The 23,151-nt window shown below is 43.2% G+C and overlaps 1 protein-coding gene across 3 annotated transcripts in view; it reads right to left on the bottom strand.

Moving 5' to 3' along the window:
- Positions 1–330: 330 nt before the first annotated feature.
- LPGAT1 (lysophosphatidylglycerol acyltransferase 1) overlaps positions 331–23,151 on the bottom strand; it is a 57,728-nt gene continuing 34,907 nt past the window's right edge. For all 3 annotated transcript variants that reach the window (XM_057398464.1, XM_057398466.1, XM_057398465.1), the window contains 4 exons: positions 21,269–21,542; positions 13,832–13,958; positions 5,703–5,809; positions 331–1,931 (listed from right to left, as the gene is read on the bottom strand). In XM_057398464.1, coding sequence (XP_057254447.1) covers positions 1,780–1,931; positions 5,703–5,809; positions 13,832–13,958; positions 21,269–21,542 — 660 coding nt within the window. In that variant the 3' untranslated portion in view covers positions 331–1,779. The remainder of the gene's footprint in view (positions 1,932–5,702; positions 5,810–13,831; positions 13,959–21,268; positions 21,543–23,151) is intronic.

Here is a 23,151-nt window from a genome sequence, read left to right as displayed (position 1 = left end):
AGGTGACCACTGTTCTTTACCTCCCAGCTGCAGGGGTTAAGTCAATGAGGGGACACACACAGTTCAGGGGTATAACTTTGCCACCATCCCCACTGAGCCACCTCAGGGGTGACAGAGCTGTCCGGTGGTTTTCCAGCAAGTCAGGGAAATGAGCATTGCCTGGTATCTTGGGATGCTCTTGGCTCCCCGCCAAAGGGAACACTGGCCAGGCTTTGTATTCTGCACACCACCTGCTGTGATTCATGTAGCAGGAGAGGGAAGGAGGAAGGGGATCAATATTGCTAACTCGGAGCCAAAACTACTGAGGGCTTGCTTTGTTCTCAGTGAAACTACTCTGCAAAAGGCAGTATGCCAACATCTGAAGTGCTGGCTAGCCTGCTTGTATTCAGAGATTAGTTTTATTTTGGGAACAGCTCTCTCAAATCTGTGTATAATCACACAAACACAGTGCCAACTAGACCTGCCAGGAGTGAGACCGTACATCACAGACATCCTGCGTATCTGAAAGCATCTCCTGCTCCAGTTTGCCCTTCAAGTCAACTCATCCTTCTTCCAGTATGGTCTTAGCACAGTGGTGAGCTAACGAATACTGCCCTCCATGCAGTTATTCAGAGTAGTTACCATCCTTTTTTGCAGTATAGATTTCTTCCTATAGATTTATGACAGAAATTACACCTATTTTTTCTCTTTAAGAGCCTATTTTTTTCTTCTACGACTCCTTAGCAAAACATTAAGATGGTTGGCATTGAATTATTTCAACTCTCCCACAAGTACATTTAGCGGTGTTGCAACCAGCGGGGAGAAAAAGGCCTCAATGAAGCACCCAAAGGTCACCTTGGTTGGACTGCACTATACAAAACACAAAGGTGGCTCAAAATCAGCAGCAGACCTTCAGAAACAGCTTCTGATGTGAGACCAATAGAGCTTCCCTCTATTCCCTAGGCTTTATGTCTTTCCTTCACTGTCTTTCCACCTTTAAAAGTGCATTTGCAAAGCTGATACTGATGGCTGAGGTGCACTCTGAGCAAAAGGGGAAAATTAACCAAGTGAACTTTCATTTTCCAAGTTTCCTCAGAACATGAGATACTGGCAACACACGGAATTCGGAAAGCCTATGGCACACCCACAGCAAGAATGGGCTGATCCATCAAACGTGGAGAGCTCTGCATCACACTACGATGCTGCAATGGTTTTTTTGAGGACTGATCCCTCACAAAACACACCTGATGCTGGATCTCATCTGGGACTTGGGTTTAGATCAATGTGTCTCATACGACAACTGCGTAGCTGCAAAGATACCGCCACCAGCTCTGTCGAGTATCTTTGACTCCAGCACAATGAGCTGCAATAAAGTACAAGTTGTGCAAATGAGGAATCTCTACCACGCCAACGCTGTACAGGCTACTGAAGAGACAAGTTGCTGAGTTTTCTGAGCTCTAACTACAATGCCAAGAAGTACTTGTGGTGACAGAGCTTTCTTGTCACAGACATTCTTCTACGGTGGTTGTACGATTGCACCTTTTGTCCAAATGGGGAGCTCGCTTAAGTGTGGGTGAGAATATACATCTTTAAAAATACAGACAACTCTTAAAATCATACATCATCAGGTCACTATGGTACTGATCTTCACTTTCAGCAGAGTTCAACGTTTCCCTGGGGAGAGGTAAGAGTCCGTCCAGTATTCTCCTTTACTCTTCAATATTCACATTTGCACATACAACATGATACTCATTTGCGAGAGCCTGGCTTCCCATCGTGTCCTCAGGTCCCACTCCACTTTTAAAAGAGGCAATGATAAAAATACTGAAAGATGCAGTACCACATACCACCCGAGAGGAACGCGAACGACTGTACGCCCACTAGCCACAGGTTACTGAGGGTCATCTCCCGAGAAATAGCTTTTGTTTGACCCTGCGGTGGAGGAAAAGCTCCTGAAAGAGAAAAGAAAACACGTTTAATGCTCCTGCAGCAGGAACAACAGCCTTAAGGCAGGATTCTTTACCACTATCGCTTGTGTCACAACCAATTGTTTGGTCACTTCTGTATTATGCTGTTAAGCTTTCAAATGACCCTCCAGCATCATCAGTTACCTTCAAGGAAGTAAGGTTAACGCCCCTTATCTTAATTACTAGGAATAATTTCGTTTTCACCTGCATATAAAGTGTAAACTTCAAAGTGACAATCCTTATATTCAGCCTTTGCAGGCAGGTCTGAAAGTCCACCGAGTTTTCTGTGTTACCTGTGAAGTTCTATTAACACCTGGATGATCACACTGAGCGGGTTCCATAGGAACCTTTACAGCTGCTTGTAACGATGTTGTGCAGTGTGAAGAACCAACACAAATACAGCCTCAAGGTTCCTCTAGGAATATATCAGTCTATACACACACTTTTGGTTTTTAAGCAAGTTTTCACTTGTGGTTTGAACATTCACTGCCCAGTCACTCACACACACTCATGAAACATCGTCAATCGTCACACAAGTTTCTAGGAAGACTTTACTGAAATGCCTGTTTAGATGACAACGACTGGCAGGACACAGCTAAAAAACCATTATTTTTCCCTATTTTGCCATTTTCTGACTTCCAACACTAAATTAAACATGTCTTAATATATCAGAGCTTTACGATCATCAGCACATTGCCTATATTTACATTGGCATATTAAATCTGCATTCATTTTCTGTGCTGCACAAAGCCTACACGAGAGGAACCACTTTTGTTGTGGTTATTCCTAAACAGCAGATATAAACCCTCTAAATGTACCAGAGAAGATGATGTGCTTGCTGCAGCATTATGGAGTCACAACCACTCCCACAAGAACAAGAGATGAATGATTCAGAGTAAAGACACAGCAGTGTCAATTCTTCATCTCAGAAACCACACAATTTGGGCTATTAGATACCATCAGCAACTTAGCTCTGTGCTTCACGTTTGCAATCACTGCAGGAACTGCAATCAAGCATTTAAGACAAAGCTTTTCTTCCTGTATGAATGCTCTTAAATTAAAACATAAAATCAGAATGATTAAAAACCCCTAAGGTAACCCTTGATGAGCTCCATCCTCCTCTCACCAGTATGTATTTTCGCACGTGGGCAGATGCACCACACCATTTATTCCTCAGCAATCCTCGCTGCTAAGCTTCTATTTGTCCACAATACATATGTTCTTCCATGGCCCGTTGGTTTTCCTGCACTCAGGCTGACCTTTGGTTTAAAGAACTTTCCTTTTTCCTTGGTACAGACAGCAACTGTCTCTTCCCTGTCACCCAAATCCTACAGAGAAAACAATCCTTCACTTTCCTGGCTAAGACAAGCCAAACACTTTCAGTTGTCCTTCACAGACATGACTCCTCCTTCCCCTTCCTCATCCCAGCACCTATTACTTGTTCCACTTCCAGATGACATGCTATGATGAAGAGTGTTTCTGTAGCGCTGGTGAAAACCCTCTCCCGTTGCCCTGTAGGATGACACTGCTGACTTTCTGAGTTACAACAGACCAGCTGGCTTATGATCAGAGTGAATGAGGAACATGATGACTTCAGTATACAATTACTCATTTCCAACTGATAAGCTCCTGGTTTATAGTTTGGGGTTTTTAATTAGTCTCCAAGTGCTTTTGTCCTGCCAAATGTAATCTCATTGGGGTTACTGCAGTGTTCAAGGTTATCCCTGCTGAAGACTTCAGAGAAATCATGAACTCGCTGAGCTTTCCACTAGCTGCTAAAACAGGAGTCTTTGTACTGCTCATACCTACGGATATTAACTGTAAAGAGAGGGGGTTGGAACTGGATGGTCTTAAGGTCCTTTCCAACTCAAGCCATTCGGAGATTCTATGACTTGAGACAATGCACACACCAATACAAAGCCAGCTCTTGGGCAGCTTCAGGGATGCCCCAAGACTCTTCCAGGGGTTTTCCACAACCTGTAACAGCCCTTTTGCAACAAGCCAACACAAACAGTGCGAGCAAGTGCTCAACTGGCACAAACAGTAGTAACTTTACATGATACTAATTTATGCCCACTAAGGTCCTATGTCATCACATTTACATTTGAAACGTCTTATTAATTTATACTGATTACATTGGCAAATTATAACCAATTATCCTATTTTGGAAGCGCATTTCTATGAATAAATCTGATTATATCCACTGAACTCTGAAACTGATTTTGGGGTTATGACTTATTTTAATGGTACTTGTGAAATAACTGCTCAGAAACAAGAATTCTTTACCTCTTCCTGGCTACACTTGTAGTTTTAAACAGATTCACAAAGTTATTTGTCTAATGAAGTCTAATATACGCATTTGTATGTGATTTATAGAGCAGGGTCTGACTTTTGCCATCAGTGATGGCTGAGTGACAGCAGTTATTTCATAAAACGAAATACAGCTCTGGGTTGCTGAAGAATTCTGTGAATCTTTTGAAGCACTCCAATTGATAAATTAAGCCCTCCAAATCAAATTAAAGCAGTCTTTGCAATAAATCACCCAGAACAAGTAACATCTTTAACATAATCACTCTGGAATATGAAACTCGGTTGATGCGAGAGACTCTGATACCTGCTAATAAAGAGATCATTTGTCTTCAGAAACAAGCTGCTTTATTTCATCTGGAGTCTACTCAGTCTATGCTGGATAAACTCCCTTTCCTTGAAATAAAACTCTATTTTTTCCTCTCTGGATTTTCCTTTTCTTTTGTATTATGACGAATTCCTCTGTTCTGTGCTCTGCACACACACCTGCCAGAGGGCAAATGACATACTTCAGTATCAACTGCATGGAAAGAGAGAACCCTAAGGAAGCACTTCTCCAGCCTGAGTTCCAGAGTATTTACCCAGCATTTTAAATCCCATGCTTCCCAGTATCTCTGCAGTAAAATTATTAATGCCCTGAGTTTATTCAGATCCCTCTGGTCCATTAACATTGGAAGTTTTGACAGAATATATATGTATATATATCGTATCTTATGACAGAAGTGATCCTCAGTACCTCACAGCAACGAGACCGGTACCGACAGCACAGGGCTGCTGATCAAGACTCCAAAGACTTTCTGCTATTTAACTCTTATGGATCCTTCCAATCCTAACATCCTTCTGTTTAGGATTGGAAGGAAACTGAAGAGGACCATAGTTTTGAATTAGACCTTCAGAGGACTTAAATCAGTTTTCTCCAACAGTAAAAGTGCCAGAGGCCCATGCTAAATAGCCACACTAAGCAGATAAAATAACCTGCCTCATTTAGGAGTCTTATTTAATCCCTTTAACTCAAGAACTTGCTCATTTTAAACCCTGAAGGTTTTAGATCCCCTCCAAACTTAAGCTCTAAATACTTCTACTACAGATGTAGATGTTTGCTACCTCTATGCATCTTGCAAAGTTATTTCACTCAATGAAATGCCACAGCAGCGAGTTTCACAGCTGAACTATGTGTTATTGCAGGAAAAAAGAGGGTTTCCTTAGACTGGTTTTGAATGTGCCATCTGCCAACCACTAGCCTGGAATATTAAACTATCCTATGTTACCTGGGCAATTCACCTTTCCTGGATCATTTTTGTCACACTTTTCTGCCACATAAAAAGTAGTAATACTTACATCTACTATATTCATCTGGAGAATGCATATATATATATCCTTAAAGGATTTTGAGATCTTGTAAGAAAAACCATTACACAGCACAATTCTCTCTGCTAAGTATAATCTTACCTGTTTCATAGAAATGTGTCAAGAGATCCTCCTTTTCAATGAATCGCTGATAAAGCCAGTGTGTAAGAGCTTCAGGCTCTGCAGGTACATCTTTAACTGGGAAAACCCTACCAAAGAAACAAGCATAAATTAAACCTAGGCAACATGTGATGAGCAAAGCTCTTCCCTTCTCCCCAGCCCACCCCAAAACATAGAGAACAAGAGCTGTGTAACTGCATGGCTCATTCTCCCTCCAGACTCACAGGTCACAGAGGTATTACAGATACCCAAGTGGAATATTTCAGGTTACCAGCCCAATACACACAGGCACTATCAGCATCTCTCAAATGTCGTGCTCCATCACTCGATCAAATCTGAAAAGTTGCTGGGGCTTTTTCAAATACAAACCCACCACACTATTGCTATCCTTAAAAAAATACAAACCAAGCAATGAAGGTCCTGCTTCAGAAAGACAGAGGTCTGTCTGCAGCTTTGAAGAAACACTTCTCAGCAGGCAGAAGCCATGTAAGAGCATCACTAAGGACCAATGTGTCTGACCTCTGTGCTTTCCAAAGGAGGCAGCATCTTGTCTGAAACGTCTACGGCAGGTTCTCCATTGAAAACTGCCCACGTTAAGTGTACTCAAGTATTGCTACTCTAACTTAAAAACCCCAATGGAAGAATCACCAGTGTTTTGGTACTTCTATGTTGAATACTAAGGGTCTACTTAGAAAATCAGCTCTCCAGGGCATAAGTCACATACAGAACCCCCAAATAACCCACCCTACCTCACTGCATTTTATTTTACCCAAAATAGAGTTTCAAGTCTTACAGCAATGGCGCAGTCTTCTCAGTAGACCCCAAGTGCCTAAGGGCCCATTACAGAGAAGAATTTACATACCTGCTGTGTTTCACTGGGAGGCCAACGCAGCAGAGATTTGTGTATCAGGCTACCCTGAAAAATTCATACTCTGAAATATAAGACCTAGACTGTGGGTTTCCTTTTCAGGTGAGCACCCTGTCATCTACACCGTGCTTCTACTTTCATTAGTGGGTTTTAATTTCAACACAGTCTTGATTGATTGGAAAGAATCTGAGGTAATGTCACCATCATTTGGGCAGCGTCTGAATAGATACAGGAACAACAGATACGGGAATATCAGATACAGAAACGGGAATATCAGGTACAGAAACGGGAATATCAGGTACAGAAACAAGATGCGCTTTAAGAATGCTTTTGTTGCTGTTTTCAACATCTTTGCTTGCTATGTTGCCAAATCATCTGTCCCTGCTCCTTTCAGTTTGGTGCATGGAAAAATAAGCTGTAAGTGGAGGAGAAAAGGAGCAAAGCATTGCTCTAATGAACCTGCTTCAGTATACAGAGAGAACTTGAATATAAGGAGATGAACAGTTACATTTACTGACTATGGCTTTGACATGAACTCAGGTATTTCTGCAACCTTTGCAGCAATTCTACACTGTGGAGTTCTCTGTGCTCTAGTAAAGCCAGGCTCAGTAACTAGAAATTTGCAACTGTTAGTAACATACAGCCTGAAGAAAAGTCTTTGCCAAAGACAAATATGATGAAGTAGCTGGTGGTGCAGTAAAGAGTTCAAGTCCTCAGCGTGCATATTAAGAATGATGACAAATACAGGTAATAAAGAACTATTTTATCTTGAAGCCCAGATGTTGTACAGCAAATTAAACCACGGAAAGGCAAGTAAAAAACACACCCTCTGAGAAAGGACCGTTTCTGTTGAAGCTTTAACACTAAACTAAGCCAGACTTATTCTCTGTCCCCAGACATAACCAAGCTGCCAAGCACTATTTTTACTCTCTTCTGCCTATCTGCTGTGAAGAGATAAAGAGACTCAGCAACCGAATATTGTGTTTCACAGTGTATTTTTGAAGGCCAGATGCTTGCTTACGCAAGTTCAAAGATGGCTCAGAACTAACAGGATGCCTGTGTGGGCTCAGGACAGAAGTCTAGGGTTACCTGGCTTTGCTGTCTGTAAGCTGCAGATATGCTCCATGTCCACTGCTCAGTTACCTAATGGGTAACAACTCTACGGCTCAATAACCAAGTAAGCCTGGTATTTACCCAAGAATGTATCTTCTAGTCTGAAAACATCACAAGATCTTACAAGATACTCATTAGAAGCAATTGATGAGCTGACACTTTAATGGAGCAGCAACGCAGTGTAAGTGATACCAGTATTGCCAGAGGTTAATGGAAGGCAGCACACCACTTTCCTGCTTGAATCCATGGAGGCCCTTGTATGAATCAATACAGTACCAGAAGATTTGAATCTCTGGGTATCAACTCTGCTTCTTAGAAGTTGAAGAAGCAATCACCCAGTTGGAATGGATATTAATGTAGAGTGGAAAACAACTGGTTTTCCAGCAACGCTGCCACAATTTAGCAGTGGTAAGTACAAGTGTATTTAAAAGCATTTTCAAATGTATTTTTAGATTATCCAGTTATTTTTAGAAGCAGAACATTCTTACTAATGAGTGAGCTAAATCAGAGATGAAATGTTTATTACAAATCCTTTAGCTCTGTAAACAAGCCCATCCTGCGCTAGATAAGGTGAAGCTAATCCCCCCTCCCCCCCCCCCCCCCCATGTTTATGCTAAACATACTGCCAATATCATCATTCTCTGCCCATCAGATGGCTCAGCTGGCATCTGTGTTTTGTAAGAATGCTCTCTTTACAGACACTGGCTTCAGGGAAGGTAACTGAGAGAGTCTTTTTGATACAAAACTATGCAGATGACCCACAATAGCAGTGGAAAGCCATTGCTCTGACTGGAGCAGGGTCAGCCCCAGCCATCAGCTGCAAGATCTGGCAGGTCTCGTGCTCAAAAGTGCAGGAAAGAGCTCCTTCTTTTCAATGGGACATGTAAGCAGGCGTCAGTGTGGTCAGAGCATAAGCATCATCACGGCTCTACCCCACCTATGGGTATCCAGCACCAGGACTGCCACTAAAAGCAAGCAGTTTGCTGTTCTCCTCAGGGAAAGAAAAGGTTATCACCACATAGAACTGTCCTGACAAGGAATGCAGTCAACAGGTAATATCTGAAGGTTCTAGATTCTCTTGGGCACTTAAATTGTTCTAGCTTTTGAACAAAGCTAACCTCATCACAGTGCATGAAAGTAAGAGCATCTTTGTTACTAGTGCGGCAAACAAGGCATTTGATGGCACTGGAAAAGCTGACCTGACTGGGAAATTCAAGTGCAACGGCACCACCTCCTCTGATTTCTCCTCAAGGGGGCAGCTGCTTTGCTATCATCGGGCGGGGGGGGGGCTGAACATCAGTAAAAGCAATGCCACCACAGCCTGCAGCCTGAGAAGTGGTGGTGGAAGTAAGGACATACTCTGATGGGAGTCTGCAAAGCTGTCTCAGTCATGAAGCATCATCTGCTAGCTGGAGGTTACCTGTCCACAACTGTGAGGTGACAATGGCTGTGGGACACCCCATGTAGGTGATTGAGGGACATCAACTTTCTTAAACCACGACGCAGGTGCGTATCTATGTCCAAAACCAGAACATATTAGCAGAAATGACAGTCCAGGAAAGAAGAAAGGATTTTAAACAATGCAAATGGTGGCACACACAAGGGATCACAGAGACTTAGCTACTCACAGGCCATTTCTCAAAAGATGCCAAATGGCATTTTCAGAAACATTTAATCTCTTTTAAATGGTCCTTAATGGAGAAACAGCCTCTGATTCTGCATTAAATTCTAAAGCTCCTAGATACCACCTTTAAGCAGTAGCTGCCTTTCATTACCTGTCCTACCCTGAATACAAGTTCTTTATTACCCCCTAATAATCATACTTCTAAACCATAACATTACCTGCTGTTTCAATGACTCTCCAAATAACCTCAGCACGATGAAAGCTGCTGGTACATTTCAGGCATGACCAAAAATAAGTCACTTGCATAAATAAAGCATCGTAAAATATATTGCCAACTGGACGTCCTTCATGGACACTTCTGTGAGGCTCATTCAGCAACCACAATGTATTCCATCTTATTTATAGCCAGGAGCCTCCTCGACTTCAATAAATCTTTATCAATGTGGACACAGAAAGGAAGTTCCCCAGTAGCTGAAAGCTTGTTTCAACAGCAGCATGGTACAAAAAGTCGTACGAGGAAGGAAGGTGACATCGTACCCATCGCATTATGGCACAAAGACAGCCGAGTTCGCTGGAAACAGCATGGTACTTTCATGCAGCATGAATTTTCTACTGTGAGGTGTCCCTGCCTGTGGCAGGGGTTGGAACTGGATGAGCTTTAAGGTCCTTTCCAACCCAAACCATTCTATGATTCTATGAAGTGCAGCTATCCTGTGGCTGGCTCTGCCTTTGGGCCTCAATCACTATCACAGAAGGAAAAAGTGGGATACTGGTCATACAAGGGCATTTTGCTGTCATACATCAATTCCTCACTCTGGACTACTCTAAAAGGGGAAAAAGCATGTTTAAATCCCGATTCTCCTTTCATACAGTAGAGATGGCATCTGGTCAAACTATTCTCCAAATTACAAGGTGCAAATTTTTATGGCACTAAATGAAGGAAAATAGGTGAAAACCAACAATCCAGACACATCTGATATGTATTTCATGAACATCTTAGAGGACATTTGTGTCAAACGCAGAAGAACAGAAACACCTCTGACATTTTTGTCTTTGGAAGATGTTTCTGACATATCCATCTTTTTAAAGGTGAAGCCCACTTTACCTTGGCTTTCCTTTACTAACTGAGTTTGTTTCAAAGGGTTAAATAAATGCACCAACTTTCCAAGGGACATCTCAGGGCTCAGCACAGCACAGGCCTCTTCATACCTCAGTCACTGATTCAGTCCTTGCCTACACTGGTAAGAACAAAGAGCAGTTAATACTCAGTTGTCATCAATGTTAAGAACTGCTGAGGAGCCACCCTGAATGCATGACCTGCACAGTAAGTGCTGGTGTTCCCAGCTGACAGCCCCATCGCTCTTACAGCAAAGTTCTGATCTCCACATAGAAGATGAACTTAAAGAAGTAGTTTAGATTCCCTGGTCAGGTCATACAGCTACACAGCTCTGGTGCATGAGCATGAGCCTCCACCCTGTGCCTTGACCGGCTTCCAGGGAGCAGCACCGTACAGAAACCTCCCAGAACTGCTCTGACATGGAAACAGGCTTGAGACATCACCGTATTTTTGGACCTAGGAAGCACACAGAGAAAGCTCCTGAGAGACAGTTTTCCACTCATCTTACCTACAGTTTCAAATATAAGCTCTAAGACATTGATGTCAACCCACTGGGCTTCAATCCTGGAGAAGGTCCAATAAAGTGATAGCAGAGATGCAAGGTTTTCTTTAACATATCAGAAACCCTCCCTGAGGGAACAACTGTTCCCTAACTCTTCCCTGTTCAGCATCCCCAGTTTCCCAGGCACATCTCACAGGATCTCAGTGGTACCCACAACTCTGTTCATCAATACATGATGAACTCATTTCATCAAATCATCAGTACATGATCTAAAACTGTCAAAACCCCGAAGGTGCCCATCACATTACAGCATTCTGCTAAAAAGATAGCCCCTTCTGAGGAGAGTCAGGTCATCTGGGGAGAACCACATGCATACAAAACATCAGTTGCTGTAAAGCCCTGAGGGGAATCCAGCAGGAAAATTTCCATGTATGCAATAGGAAAGGATGATGCAATGTGAGTAAATTCATGCACACACACTGTTCAGTCCCTCTCCTCTAATCCTCCTATGGATAAATACATCCTTTACATAAAAGAGGAAAATATTCGTAAAGCCACACAAAGCCTCTAAAAATAAACGTTATTGTCAAAAGCACTGAAGGTGAAAATTCACCACATTCATTCCAAGCTACACCTTTAATTCCAGATACATTAAAAGGTCTTAGCATATGATAGCTAGGTAATATGCTAACTCTGGACAAAAGGATACAAAAGTGGTATGACTTTTTGGGTATAGAATTATCAAGGAGAAGGGTTGCAGAAGGACCCGACCATGGCTGTAGATGAAATTAAATACCAGTAAATGCGAGGCAATGAATACTGGGGGAGGAAAAAGCACCAGCAGCTACACATACACTGCCACAGCCTCTAAGATCAGCTATTATTACTCTGGTCAGTGATGCTGAAGTCACTGTGGGGAAATTCAGGATGTCAGTCTCAGAACTAGTTACAGCAGTACCAGAAAAGGCACAGACAAAAGTAACAAGATAATCAGGGAAAGGCTTTGTGTAAGGATACAGCAAGCAGATGAAGACTTGAGAGGCTAGGAGGGGGACAGGGGCAGCTAAGGCAAGATATAAGAAAGCTGTGTAAAATCACAGGCCACAGAGCGCATCACTGAATAGCGATTCATCCAGTGATGGCAGCATGTGGGAACACAGGGTACACCCAGCGAAGGCAACATGTGGAGAACCCAATACAAGCAAAAAGGAAGTGGTCCCGGCTGTCACCCTCAAGAACAGCCATGGGAAAGAAAGCTTAAGCACATTAAAAACTGTATGGGACAAGGTGATGAAAGCCAGGTCCATCAGTGAGTGGTCCAGATGCGACGCCAGCTCTGAACACAGTACAGCCACCCTGTGCTGATGCGCTGAGGGACCTGCTCCAGGCCAGGGTACTTTGTTAAACACATCTTTAGGAACTGCTATCCTGTGTCCAACGATAGCCATTCCAGTCCAGAGGACACACGCTGAAACTTGATGTGCCAATTTAGAGTACTACCAGGACTGAAAAGTTAGCCAAAGCTCCAGTTAAACCCAAGACAGTTCTTGTTTCAGAGGTGTGACATCCAGAGCTTAGCCTTCAGAGACAGGCTGCTGCTTTAGCTTCCATTTGGGGCATACTTCAAATGGTTTTACAGGGTCAGCTGTAACAACTAGAGGTCATTTCTTAAAGAAAGCAAAACAAAAATATCCAATAGAGAGGCTTGGCCCTGGCTAAAGCAGGGATTTAGAGCCTATGGTAAAGAAAGAACCAAACTTACACTGACAACAAACCATTTCTAATGTTTTCCTCTTAGGATTTTAGTACTGTAAGAACAGGAGCACTCAAGCTCAGTGCAAGGAAGGTTACATCATGTTTATGCTTGTGCTCAAAAATAGGTTTGGAATATACACATTTAGAAGCAGGAAGTTAATTCAACTTCAGATAACTTCGTTAAAGGAAGTATTTTTGGCAGTACCCTTCAGTAAAATTCTAAATACATTCAATTTGCAATTATCCCAGAGATCTGGAAGAGTACTAAGGTGACCTGGATAAAGCACAATAAATATTATGGTCTTACATAAGTGTAACTATGTTCACCTTCAGAAAAACTTGAAGGTAGAGTTCTATAAAAAGCAGGCACAGTGATGCTGCAGAAGGTCATTCTCAGTTAAACTGCCACCCAGGGATACCTGAAAGCTCACTGGAAAAGCCTAAAAGCTCCCTAAACCAGCAAAAGGGAATTCAGACAAAATAACACGATTCTGGGATAAAAAATGTGATCAACTTATCTGGTATAGGAAGAAAGTTAACATACTTCCGGAGATTTCAGACTTGCAATTAACTGCAAACCAAAAGCAAAATGCAACTTGTCCCTCCATTAGTTCAGGTCTTGAGACAAAAAGCTGCCGAGGAGGGAAGTTTTAATATCCTATCCCAGGTGCCAGTGAGATTTATTAGTAATTCCCAAGTGCTGCTCTGCTCAACTATTAAGAGTATGCTTTGGAAAAGCTGATATTCCTTTGTCAGAAAGACAAATACAATACATAATAATCTCTCAGGAAGCCTGTTATTAAATAACACAGTGATGTTTAGCTTGTTGTTATAACAAATAAAGAAGAATCAAGCTGGGTTTACCAGCACCTTAACATAACAGTGGAAAAGGACGACTCAGCCATCAGATATATTCCCCATAACTATATCCAGCCACCGGACATTAGTCAAGAACTGTCAAGTGAAAACTGTGCTGAGTTTAGACAGCACGAGCTGCCCACCCGTGTGAGACACACATACAAAAGCCATTGCTACTGATTTCCCATACCCTGAAACATGCTGCTAACTCATTTGTGGAAACTTGTTTCTCAGTATTTTAGTTCAATGTAAAAGTAGAAGGTTTCTTTCCTACCTGTAATGTACATGTGTCACTGTTGGCTGTCGGTAGCCAAGAATCCAGGTTTGGATGTCTAGAGGTTCACCTTTGGGATACGCAATGGTTGCATCTATCACCCACTGGAGGCCTTTCGATTTGCTCTCTAAGAACAAAAAGAAGCATGGTATTAAAGCAATCACTGCATGGCACTTATTTGACAGCTACTCCAATTTTACAGCACTTCATGAGGTGTGAGACACAAAAAAAACGAGAGGCAAAAACCAAATCCAGATTTCATCACAGAGCACAGAAACACTCTTAAAAACTTCAGCTAGACCAAGATTTTCCTTTCATCATTATTTTTGCTGTTCTCACAAACTGTAGTACTCAGAATGGAACAGGTTCACTCCGTGGGTATGAGCACAGTCACATAACACGTTGGTCCAAATGTCAGGTGCTTCCCCCTGTTCACCAAAAGGAAAACTTCACAACTAGAAATCAACTTTTTTGGTCTGCGCTTTAAGCCCATTTACAACTGGGCCTTCGTAAGAGCTCGCAGTTACAGCTCCCTGATGAAGCAACAGCCCTGCAGATCCCTAAAGGGTCCTAAAAATCCAAGTTATGAGATAAAGAGCAAATACACCACGCTGTGTATTACAGACAAGAAAACAACCAATCAAAGATGGTCAATTTTTGCAATGGAGAGGAGACTGCATCCCCAAGGTCCCACAAGGACTGATCCACCAGTACATGTTCACATGCTGCTCAGCAGAGTTCCACACTAAAAATAGGATCAAAGGAGGTGAAATAGCAAAGATTATACTTCATAGCAAATAGCTATGAAGATTATTGTGGATTACTTTAAATCCAAACATAAGTCACTCCCAGCAAGAGTCAAGGTCAGATATCAACCTAGCCACAACCTCTCTCTGGCATGTCTTTAATTCATAGGATTGCAAAGAGGGAGAGCAGAGATCTGGAAAGCAAACCAGGAAGGAGGGCACATGTGCAGTGTGGCACTTGGAGTCAGCTTTATATCTGTTCTGTGGGAACTGAAGCTCTCTTGTATCTGAGGTCGTGTTGTGTTCGGGTCGGTACAGTAACATGCTTGCTTCATGCTTAATGCACTGGTATAGGAATATGCTTACATCATACCCAGCAGCATGTTAAAGCATTTAAAAAGCTGACTGTTGAAAACAGCCACCTGTTGGAAGAAGCATGGAAGAGGTGTAAGGTTTTAGTACCAAATACACGATCCTGCAAGCCTGCAGCTGAGACAGCTATGAAAGAAATATGACAGGTTGACAAAAGCACCGTCGGCATGAAGAACATGCACAGAGAAAGATGGCTCGTCGTTGTTCTCAGTGCAACAACAGACCTGTTCAACATGAAGCCAAGAGGAAAAGTTTTCAGAGCAAACAGAGACGTGATTCTTTGTGCAGAGGGGAATGAAACCGTGGCAAAACTTGCCAAAGGATGTCAAGGATGCTGAGAGTTCAAGAGGAAATTGGACACGTACACGGAAGGAGGGTTAATTAAACAGGCAGAAACCCCCACATGGCTTGGGAAACCTACCACACTGGAAACAGTCAGAAACCAGGACAGTTTAGATGGGATATAAGGAAGAAGTTCTTTACTGTAAGGGTGGTGAGGCACTGGAATGGGTTGCTCAGGGAAGCTGTGAATGCTCCATCCCTGGCGGTGTTCAAGGCCAGGTTGGACAGAGCCTTGGGTGAGATGGTTTAGTGTGAGGTGTCCCTGCCCAGGGCAGGAGGGCTGGAACTGGATGATCTTGGGGTCCTTTCCAACCCTAACTATTCTATGATTCTAGGTATGATGCAGCACGTCTGCTGCGTTCCCACTTAGGAATCCTGACACCCACTAGCAGCCCTGGACAAGACACTGGGCTAGACGGATGTTTGGTCTTGCCCAGCATCACCACTCGAGTTTGGCAGAAGAGCTACCCCATACCTGAAGACACCTGCAACACCCAGTGTGAGGTACGCTCTAACCCCATAGTTATTTACCCCAACTAGAACAGACGTGCAAGGGCTGACTTGCGAGTTTCTGCTTGCATTTCAGTTAACTTACCTTGCATTTAATTCCACTGAGTGTGAGAAGACAATTACAGCAACACTATCGCATCCACCTATCAGTTATTTTAACAAGCAGGTAGTGTTTTCAGGGTGTCTACTCAACAACGGAGTTGTCCTGCTTTGCTACAAACACATACGCTACCTGGATAAGGCAAGACAGTATTTCCTAGGTGATGACTTATTACAGCTATTCCAAACTTTGATGCAGGGCAAGCTACACAGACCAAGCTGGAACATCCAGTGTCACCTTCTGGAAACAGAGCACTGTAAAACCCTGACAGACACATGAAATGAGAACACGAGGTCCCATGAGAGGCTCCAGGCTTGCCAGCATCATGACAGAGTGCTTGTCAAGTCTCTCTTAAGAAGAGCACTAACTACAGAGTCCTTCATCTTAAAAGTAGCAATGTACTAGAGACAAGCCAATATGAAATTAATAGTAAACCCACAGAAGTATTCATTTAGAAATGGATTTAGGAACAAAGCCATTCAATTTATTATTTTCCCAGACGTAAAGGAAGAATAGCTAAAGATAAATAAATTGTCTAAGGGAATACGCAACAAAGATCATTAATTGCAATTAAGAAGTGCCAGATGAATATGGGCACATTATCCTATTTACAGTAAAATGTTTTAAAATCATTTATTAAATATTTAGCTAGCATTTCGAACTGTTCTTTCAGTGGATAATGGTTCAAACTTCATGACGGGAAGGCTCCCGCAGTCCTCTTCTGCGCCCATTTCCTACCTTCTGCTTTTGTGGAGCAGAGCTGCTGCATGTACTCCTCAGACCAGCTCCAAACTCAGCTCCAGCCTCTTCTCCCAGGGTAGGGTGGGGAGATAAACCCACCTCTGACAGCCTACCAGGAACCCAGGTTAGGAAGAAAAACTGTAAGTTTCTGAAGGCAAGATCAGCCTCTATAGACTCTCCTTTAGAGTGACCAGGTCTTAGCGCAGCTTCGTCCACGTGCAATTACCAAGACGTGCTCTCAAATCACAGTCACAGGCATATTTTGGCATGCTCTGGTTTAACATAAGCCTTATCTAACCACCCGAGACCCCAGACTGCCAAAAACCACCCCCAAGTCACCAAGGATTTCAGAAAGTTAGTTGTAAAGCAAATCTTGCTGTCTTTTTTGGGGGGGGCTGATACTTAGTTGTGCCCTGCCATGAAGCTCTAACAGAACCTGAGATTGAAAAATAAACAGACATCTGCATACAACACAAGGGGTAGGACCTGAGTACCTCTGAGGACGTTGCTTTCACGCCTAAGCAGACCTTTAAACAAGAATAAACCCTATATTTTTAAATGGAGCACGCTAACAGGAACTCAGAACAGAAAAAACGCTGCATTAGTTACAATATAGAATCCCAGAATGGCTTGGGTTGGAAAGGATCTTAGAGCTCATCCAGTTCCAACCCCTGCCACGGGCAGGGACACCTCACACTCGAGCAGCTTGCTCCAAGCCCCTGTGTCCAACCTGGCCTTGAACACTGCCAGGGATGGGGCAGCCACAGCTTCTCTGGGCACCCTGTGCCAGCGCCTCAGCACCCTCACAGGGAAGAGCTTCTGCCTTAGATCTAACCTGAACCCGCCCTGTTTCAGTTTGAACCCATCACCCCCTGTCCTATGGCTGCAGTCCCTGATGAAGAGTCCCTCTCCAGCACCCTTGTAGCCCCCTTCAGACACTGGAAGCTGCTCGGAGGTCTCCACGCAGCTTCTCTTCTCCAGGCTGAACAGCCCCAATGTTCTCAGCCTGTCTCCATACGGGAGGTGCTGCAGCCCCTGGGCATCCTTGTGGCCTCCTCTGGACTGCCTCCAACAGCTCCATGTCCTGCTTATATGCTGTGAATCTCCTCCTAGCACAAGTGCAGGATTCTGCTGTCTCAGATTATCTCCAAATGCTGCAGTCTGATTCTTTTTCAACAGAACATAAAACGTTCAGAAAAGGCCTGCAGGCATCCGTCCTACACAGCTGCATCCAAACCACATAGTAATAATGTATCTTAGTGTGAATGGTACATACTAGCTTTGTAAGTGCTAAGACGAGACTGAACAATGACAACAGTAACTTTCAGGGTTAGACATAAAAAACAAAAATCAAATGCAGTTTATACAGTTTCCTAACTTGTGATTTTTCCTTAAACTCACCAGCAGAGGCAAATCTGCACAACTATCTTCTTGCTCATTTTTGCTCTAGCTGTAGATTCAGTAAGTCATTTCCTATTTAGTTATGAAGAAACTTACTGTCACAGCATTATCAAGACATTCAGTGCTCTGCCATCCTCTATGGTCCTTTCACAGCAGATACTTGCCTGTCTACAACCACAAATGCACTGTGGTTCAAAGCTTCTCTTTGATCCCTCTATGTCCTCCCTGGGATTACTCTCATTTGAGTTTGCACAGGACTCTTCAAACCCACCAGATCATCAGTGTTTACCACTGAGGAAGAGAGCAAGTTATAAAGAGAGGCTTCAGCAAGAAGCCTTGCATCCAACCAAGCTGCGGATCGAGTCCGGAGAAGGGCAGTGGAGCTGATGCAGGGCCTGGAGCACAAGTGTGATGAGGAACGGCTGAGGGACCTGGGGGGTTCAGGCTGGAGAAGAGAAGGCTCGGGGGAGACCTGATGGCTCCCTACAACTGCCTGACAGGAGGATGGAGCCAGGAGGGGCTGGGCTCTGCTCCCAGGGAACAAGGGATGGGATAACAGGAAACTCAAGCTGCCCCAGGGCAGGTTTAGGTGGAGCTGAGGAACAATTCCTGTCCCAGAGGGTGCTCAGGCATTGGAACAGGCTGCCCAGGGCAGGGCTGCAGTCACCGTCCCTGCAAGTGTTCACGCACCGTGGAGATGAGGCCTCAGTGCCATGGGTCAGCGGTGGCCTTGGCAGGGCTGGGGAACGGTTGGACTGGGTGAGCTTAAAGGTCTCTTCCAGCCTGGTTGAGTCCACGATTCTGCAATACTGCCAGACTGCATCCGGAGTGGAAAAGAACGCACCAGCCAGGCACGGACCTAAGGACCACATTTTCCATTTGGAAAAGAAAATATTTACTAGCATTCACTAGTATTCAGGTGTGGTTTCCTGAACACTTACATCACTCCGATAGCAGCCAAAAGACACTGTTGCCTTCCCCTGCATAGCAACGTGTTCTTGTAACTCATCCTTTGTTCTCTACTTGTCCTTGTGTGTTCAACTGGACCACTGACCTTAAAATTAATGTTTTGCCCCACAGATCAGCTCTCAGACTGAACATCTTACTCATCACCCCAAGATCTCTCCACAACAAATCACCTGGAACAAAAGAAGAAGCCCTTATTCCCGGATAACAAAAAAAGCAAGCCTTCCCACATTCCTCGCAACAGTGAATCAAAAAGTCTGGTTTAAATAAAACCAACCAATTATGAAGTCCAGTGTCCAGCTCTGCAGAAGGGAAAACTGAATTTCTCTTAGAATAAGCATCAGAACTGGATGTACTGTGCTGCGGTTGAAAACAGCAAGATAAGATTTCAATATGCTTCTAACCAAGCTCATAGCAACCTCTTATCAGGCAAAAAGTTGCTACACAGTAAAATAAAGCAGACTTAAAAAAACATAACTAGAGCAATATTGATCAAAAATAAGCTCTGGAATGCCTCTATTCAGCAAACAACTCCTCCAAACTCCTTCGAAGTGCCAACTGTTTGGGAGGACTTAAAATACCTCAGCTTCACTATGTATCAAATAATGTATTACTCTTCCCTACCATATAAAGTTTACTTTCACTTCTCTTTCTCATCCCTTTTGTTTTCATACATGCCACTCTGAAAGAATGACAGCTAAACACATGCATTTCTTCCCTGTTTTTGCCCACTCATCTTTCCTGCTGTCTTCTGGATAGGATGGAGAGCGGTGGTTCCATGCATTTCTGAAACAACACTTTCATTCAGCACCCAGTTAGGCCAATCACCATCAAATACTCACTTCTCTGGAGCCTGACTCATGTCACTCAAAAAGCACCAGGTCTGAGGTTCTGCTAAGCTGATGGCAGACAGTACGAAAACATTAAGCTGGTATTTGAGGAGTGCTTTTGGTCCCCTTCCAGCCTGTAACTAATTGAGGAACTTCTTACTTTTCCTACCTTTTTACCTTTGAGACAGGAAGAAATAGAACAGGAACAGGTCAAACTTTTCTCCTTAAGAAAGTTAACTCTTAACAAGGCCTATTCTTTTTCTCTCTTTTAAACCTGAAACCTTCTAAGACAAGGGCTTCCTTCAGCCTTGCTTTTCTGAATGTAGCCTGAAAGGAAATACTCTGATGCATGCCACAGCTTCATCTTCAGCCGATTTAAAAGATTCCCTCCATTCCTGCAAGTGCATCATCTCCATCCGTTTCCTATGTTGACACGATTATCTGGAAGCAATTTCTGTCTGAGGGTTCCTGCTAACCCTGAAACTTGAACAGAAAAAAAAACAAAGCCTTTTGCATCTGTGGCTTCATTAGCATGAACCTTTGATTCAAACTGCTAAATGACTGTTCATCATTTGGATCTGGAAATCCCAGCACCACCCATCACCAAGAAACCACCTCAACCCCCCAGCCACTGTTTCTGTAACAAGTAACAATCCACAATGAGGTTAAGCAAGATCTAACCCTGCACTTGAACATGCCAAGAAGTTAATTATAAAAACAGAGAAACTAAAACCACCAAGTGCTGTTACTACAGACATCATTTATATCCCAGCTATACCCTCCCCTTCAGCCCAGGTGTCCCAGAATAATAATGCTGCAGGAATATTCTTATTCCCTCACAACTCTTTTAACAAAGGACAGCCAAAACCATCCTTCAAATTGAGTCATCAGCAACAATTAACTTCAGCAACAAAGCGGACAGCTCCCATCAAAATCTGTAAAGGATAGAAGAACTTGAACTCAATAGAATATAGTTCAAGAGGAGGAATAAAATGGAGAGTACTGGATGCAAATGAACTTCTGAAGCCAGGAATATGAACCTAGACATAGTTTGCATATTCCAGAAACACTTACTACAGTTCCATACTACCATAAACCAGTGCAGACCATCAAGCTTGCTCCAAGGAGCAGCCGACCTTGCTGACTCTGGGTTCTCATTCCAGTATCTGCTTTACCCGTCATGTGCCCCAAGGCAAGCATTCACGCAGACACACAGTAGACTCTATCAAATTAAAACTATGGGCTTCTTTTTCATCTCAACAGCAAAAAATAAAGCTGGTGGAGCTAAAAGTAAATATGAAAGCACGTATATAAATACAATGGTCCATTATGGATGCACTCTGACACTAAAAGAGACCAGTTCAACACAGTAACTCCAATCTTGGACATTCAATTTGCTTTTTCCCCACAAGAGTGAAGTGGTCTTTACCTCTTATCACAGCACCTCCACCCGCTGGAGTTCCGTTTTCTTGCGGCGCAACAAGTGTTTCCAGGATTACTTGCGTTGCCCCAAGTCTTGGCAGGGTAACATGTTTAAGAAATGGCAAATTGTTTTTCTTGGCAAATGCCTGGCTCGTTTCTCTCCTTTTCCTAAGAAAGCCACCCTCTGGAAATAAAACAATCCATTTCCGATTGCGGCTCCTGTAATACTTTTCTAGATGCTCCTTGAGCAACACAAGCTGCTGGTCACGGTGTGCTCTTCCCTGTAAGGATAAAACATCGCCTAAATGAAATGAATGCTTAAGAGAGATAATATTAGCCAGGTAACTATTACATTCCTAAGAGTCCTCTCTTGTCAGAGGTACAAACAAGCCCCTAAGACAACACAAACCAATGTTCTCCTCAGCGTACCCACTGGTGGCTGAATTAATGCCACTTTGCAGAGAGGCTGAAAAAACATTCCTGAAACTGGGGATGAAGCTCCTGATTTGATGAATTCTCTGCAAAAGCGACATCCAGACCGTAACTGGGAACTCCATGTATGAGGAGGATGTGTTTGCAGGATTTCCTAGCTGTTACTGTGTCTCAAGCTGAATTTGCTAAACTGAATTCTGCAAACACAGCCTAGAGGTCAAGCTATGGTTCTGTGGTCTATCTATCATCAGGCATTTCTGCAAGCCAAACAGGATCTTTGCTTCCACTATCCTCTATGCACCTCTCCCCTCACCTCTAGCTTCTATTAGGATTGCAGGGGCACCACAGACCTCGAGACCAGCCCTGAGTGGGGTTACCAAAGCAGAACCACAGCTTTCACCCAAATCTGCGGTGCTCAAGTGACTTGTTCGTTTCTCCTCTCCTATGTATTAGCACAGCTTCTTCAGTTAAGACAGTGAGATGTGCCCTTCATTACCGCAGGAACGCCTCACCCTAGACCACGTTGCACAAGGCTCCATCCAACTTGACCACTGCCAGGGACGCAAGGGAAGGAAAAGGCTCTATCTGATTACATTAAAGAGCAATATAAAAATCCCTCAGTTAAACCAGTGCTTTCTCACCAGACCACAGGACTTCAGGGTAGCACAGGAGTTAAGGAAACAGCAAACAGTAATCTTTTCACTTGCTAGACATTAGAACTCTCCCAAACCTGAACAAACCTAACAAATATGACTGGTGAATAAACTGCAGTTTAGCAAATCCTGTGAGGTTTCAGATGATTCTGCAATATAAAAAAAGCCCAATGGACTAAATGGGAAAAAGGAGTGTTTAAAAGCACCCATGGCTAAAGAAAACCACGGAAGATAAAACACAGTTAACATATTATCCAGAAAGAAGAGAAAGTCAGTCATATAGAAGCAACTCCTTAGTACACCCAACTCCTGAAGACCATGGCTAGTTCATCTCCATCACAGGGCTCAGCCTTCTTTCCTTTAGAGGAAAGAAAAGAGGCAGCAAGAGACTGCTGAGAAATTCCTTAGGATGCACTTTGCATCATGGATATGGCAATGTACTGACAGTCTCTGCTTCCAATAAACTCTTTAATGGGAGAAGAGGAAAAAATGGTCAACTCCTGGTAGGCCTCGGAAGAATCCCTAAAACTGCCACTGGAGCTGCTCATGAAAATGAAGCTAATGTGCATTTCAAACAAATCAGATGCATTGCACCATAATCAAATTAGATTATTTTACAGGAGAAAAAATATTTCCTCATCCAAACATTACTAGGGCCTTTCTATACTTAGTGGTTTTGCTACACCCAATGGCTAACTAACAGCCAGGAAACAATTTATTTCACTTGGTTTATATTTAGACTCATGTTGATCTCATTTTACTTGTGATGCTGTTGCATATCTCAGCCACCTGACAAAAATGAGGA

Source organism: Pezoporus wallicus, unplaced genomic scaffold (genome assembly GCF_028554395.1).
Source record: "Pezoporus wallicus isolate ANWC-B61680 ecotype Strahan unplaced genomic scaffold, APGP_CSIRO_Pwel_v1 contig_11493, whole genome shotgun sequence".
NCBI lineage: Eukaryota > Metazoa > Chordata > Aves > Psittaciformes > Psittacidae > Pezoporus > Pezoporus wallicus.
The sequence above is the reverse complement of the archived record's forward strand: the minus strand, read 5'-3'. Positions and strand labels throughout refer to the sequence as shown.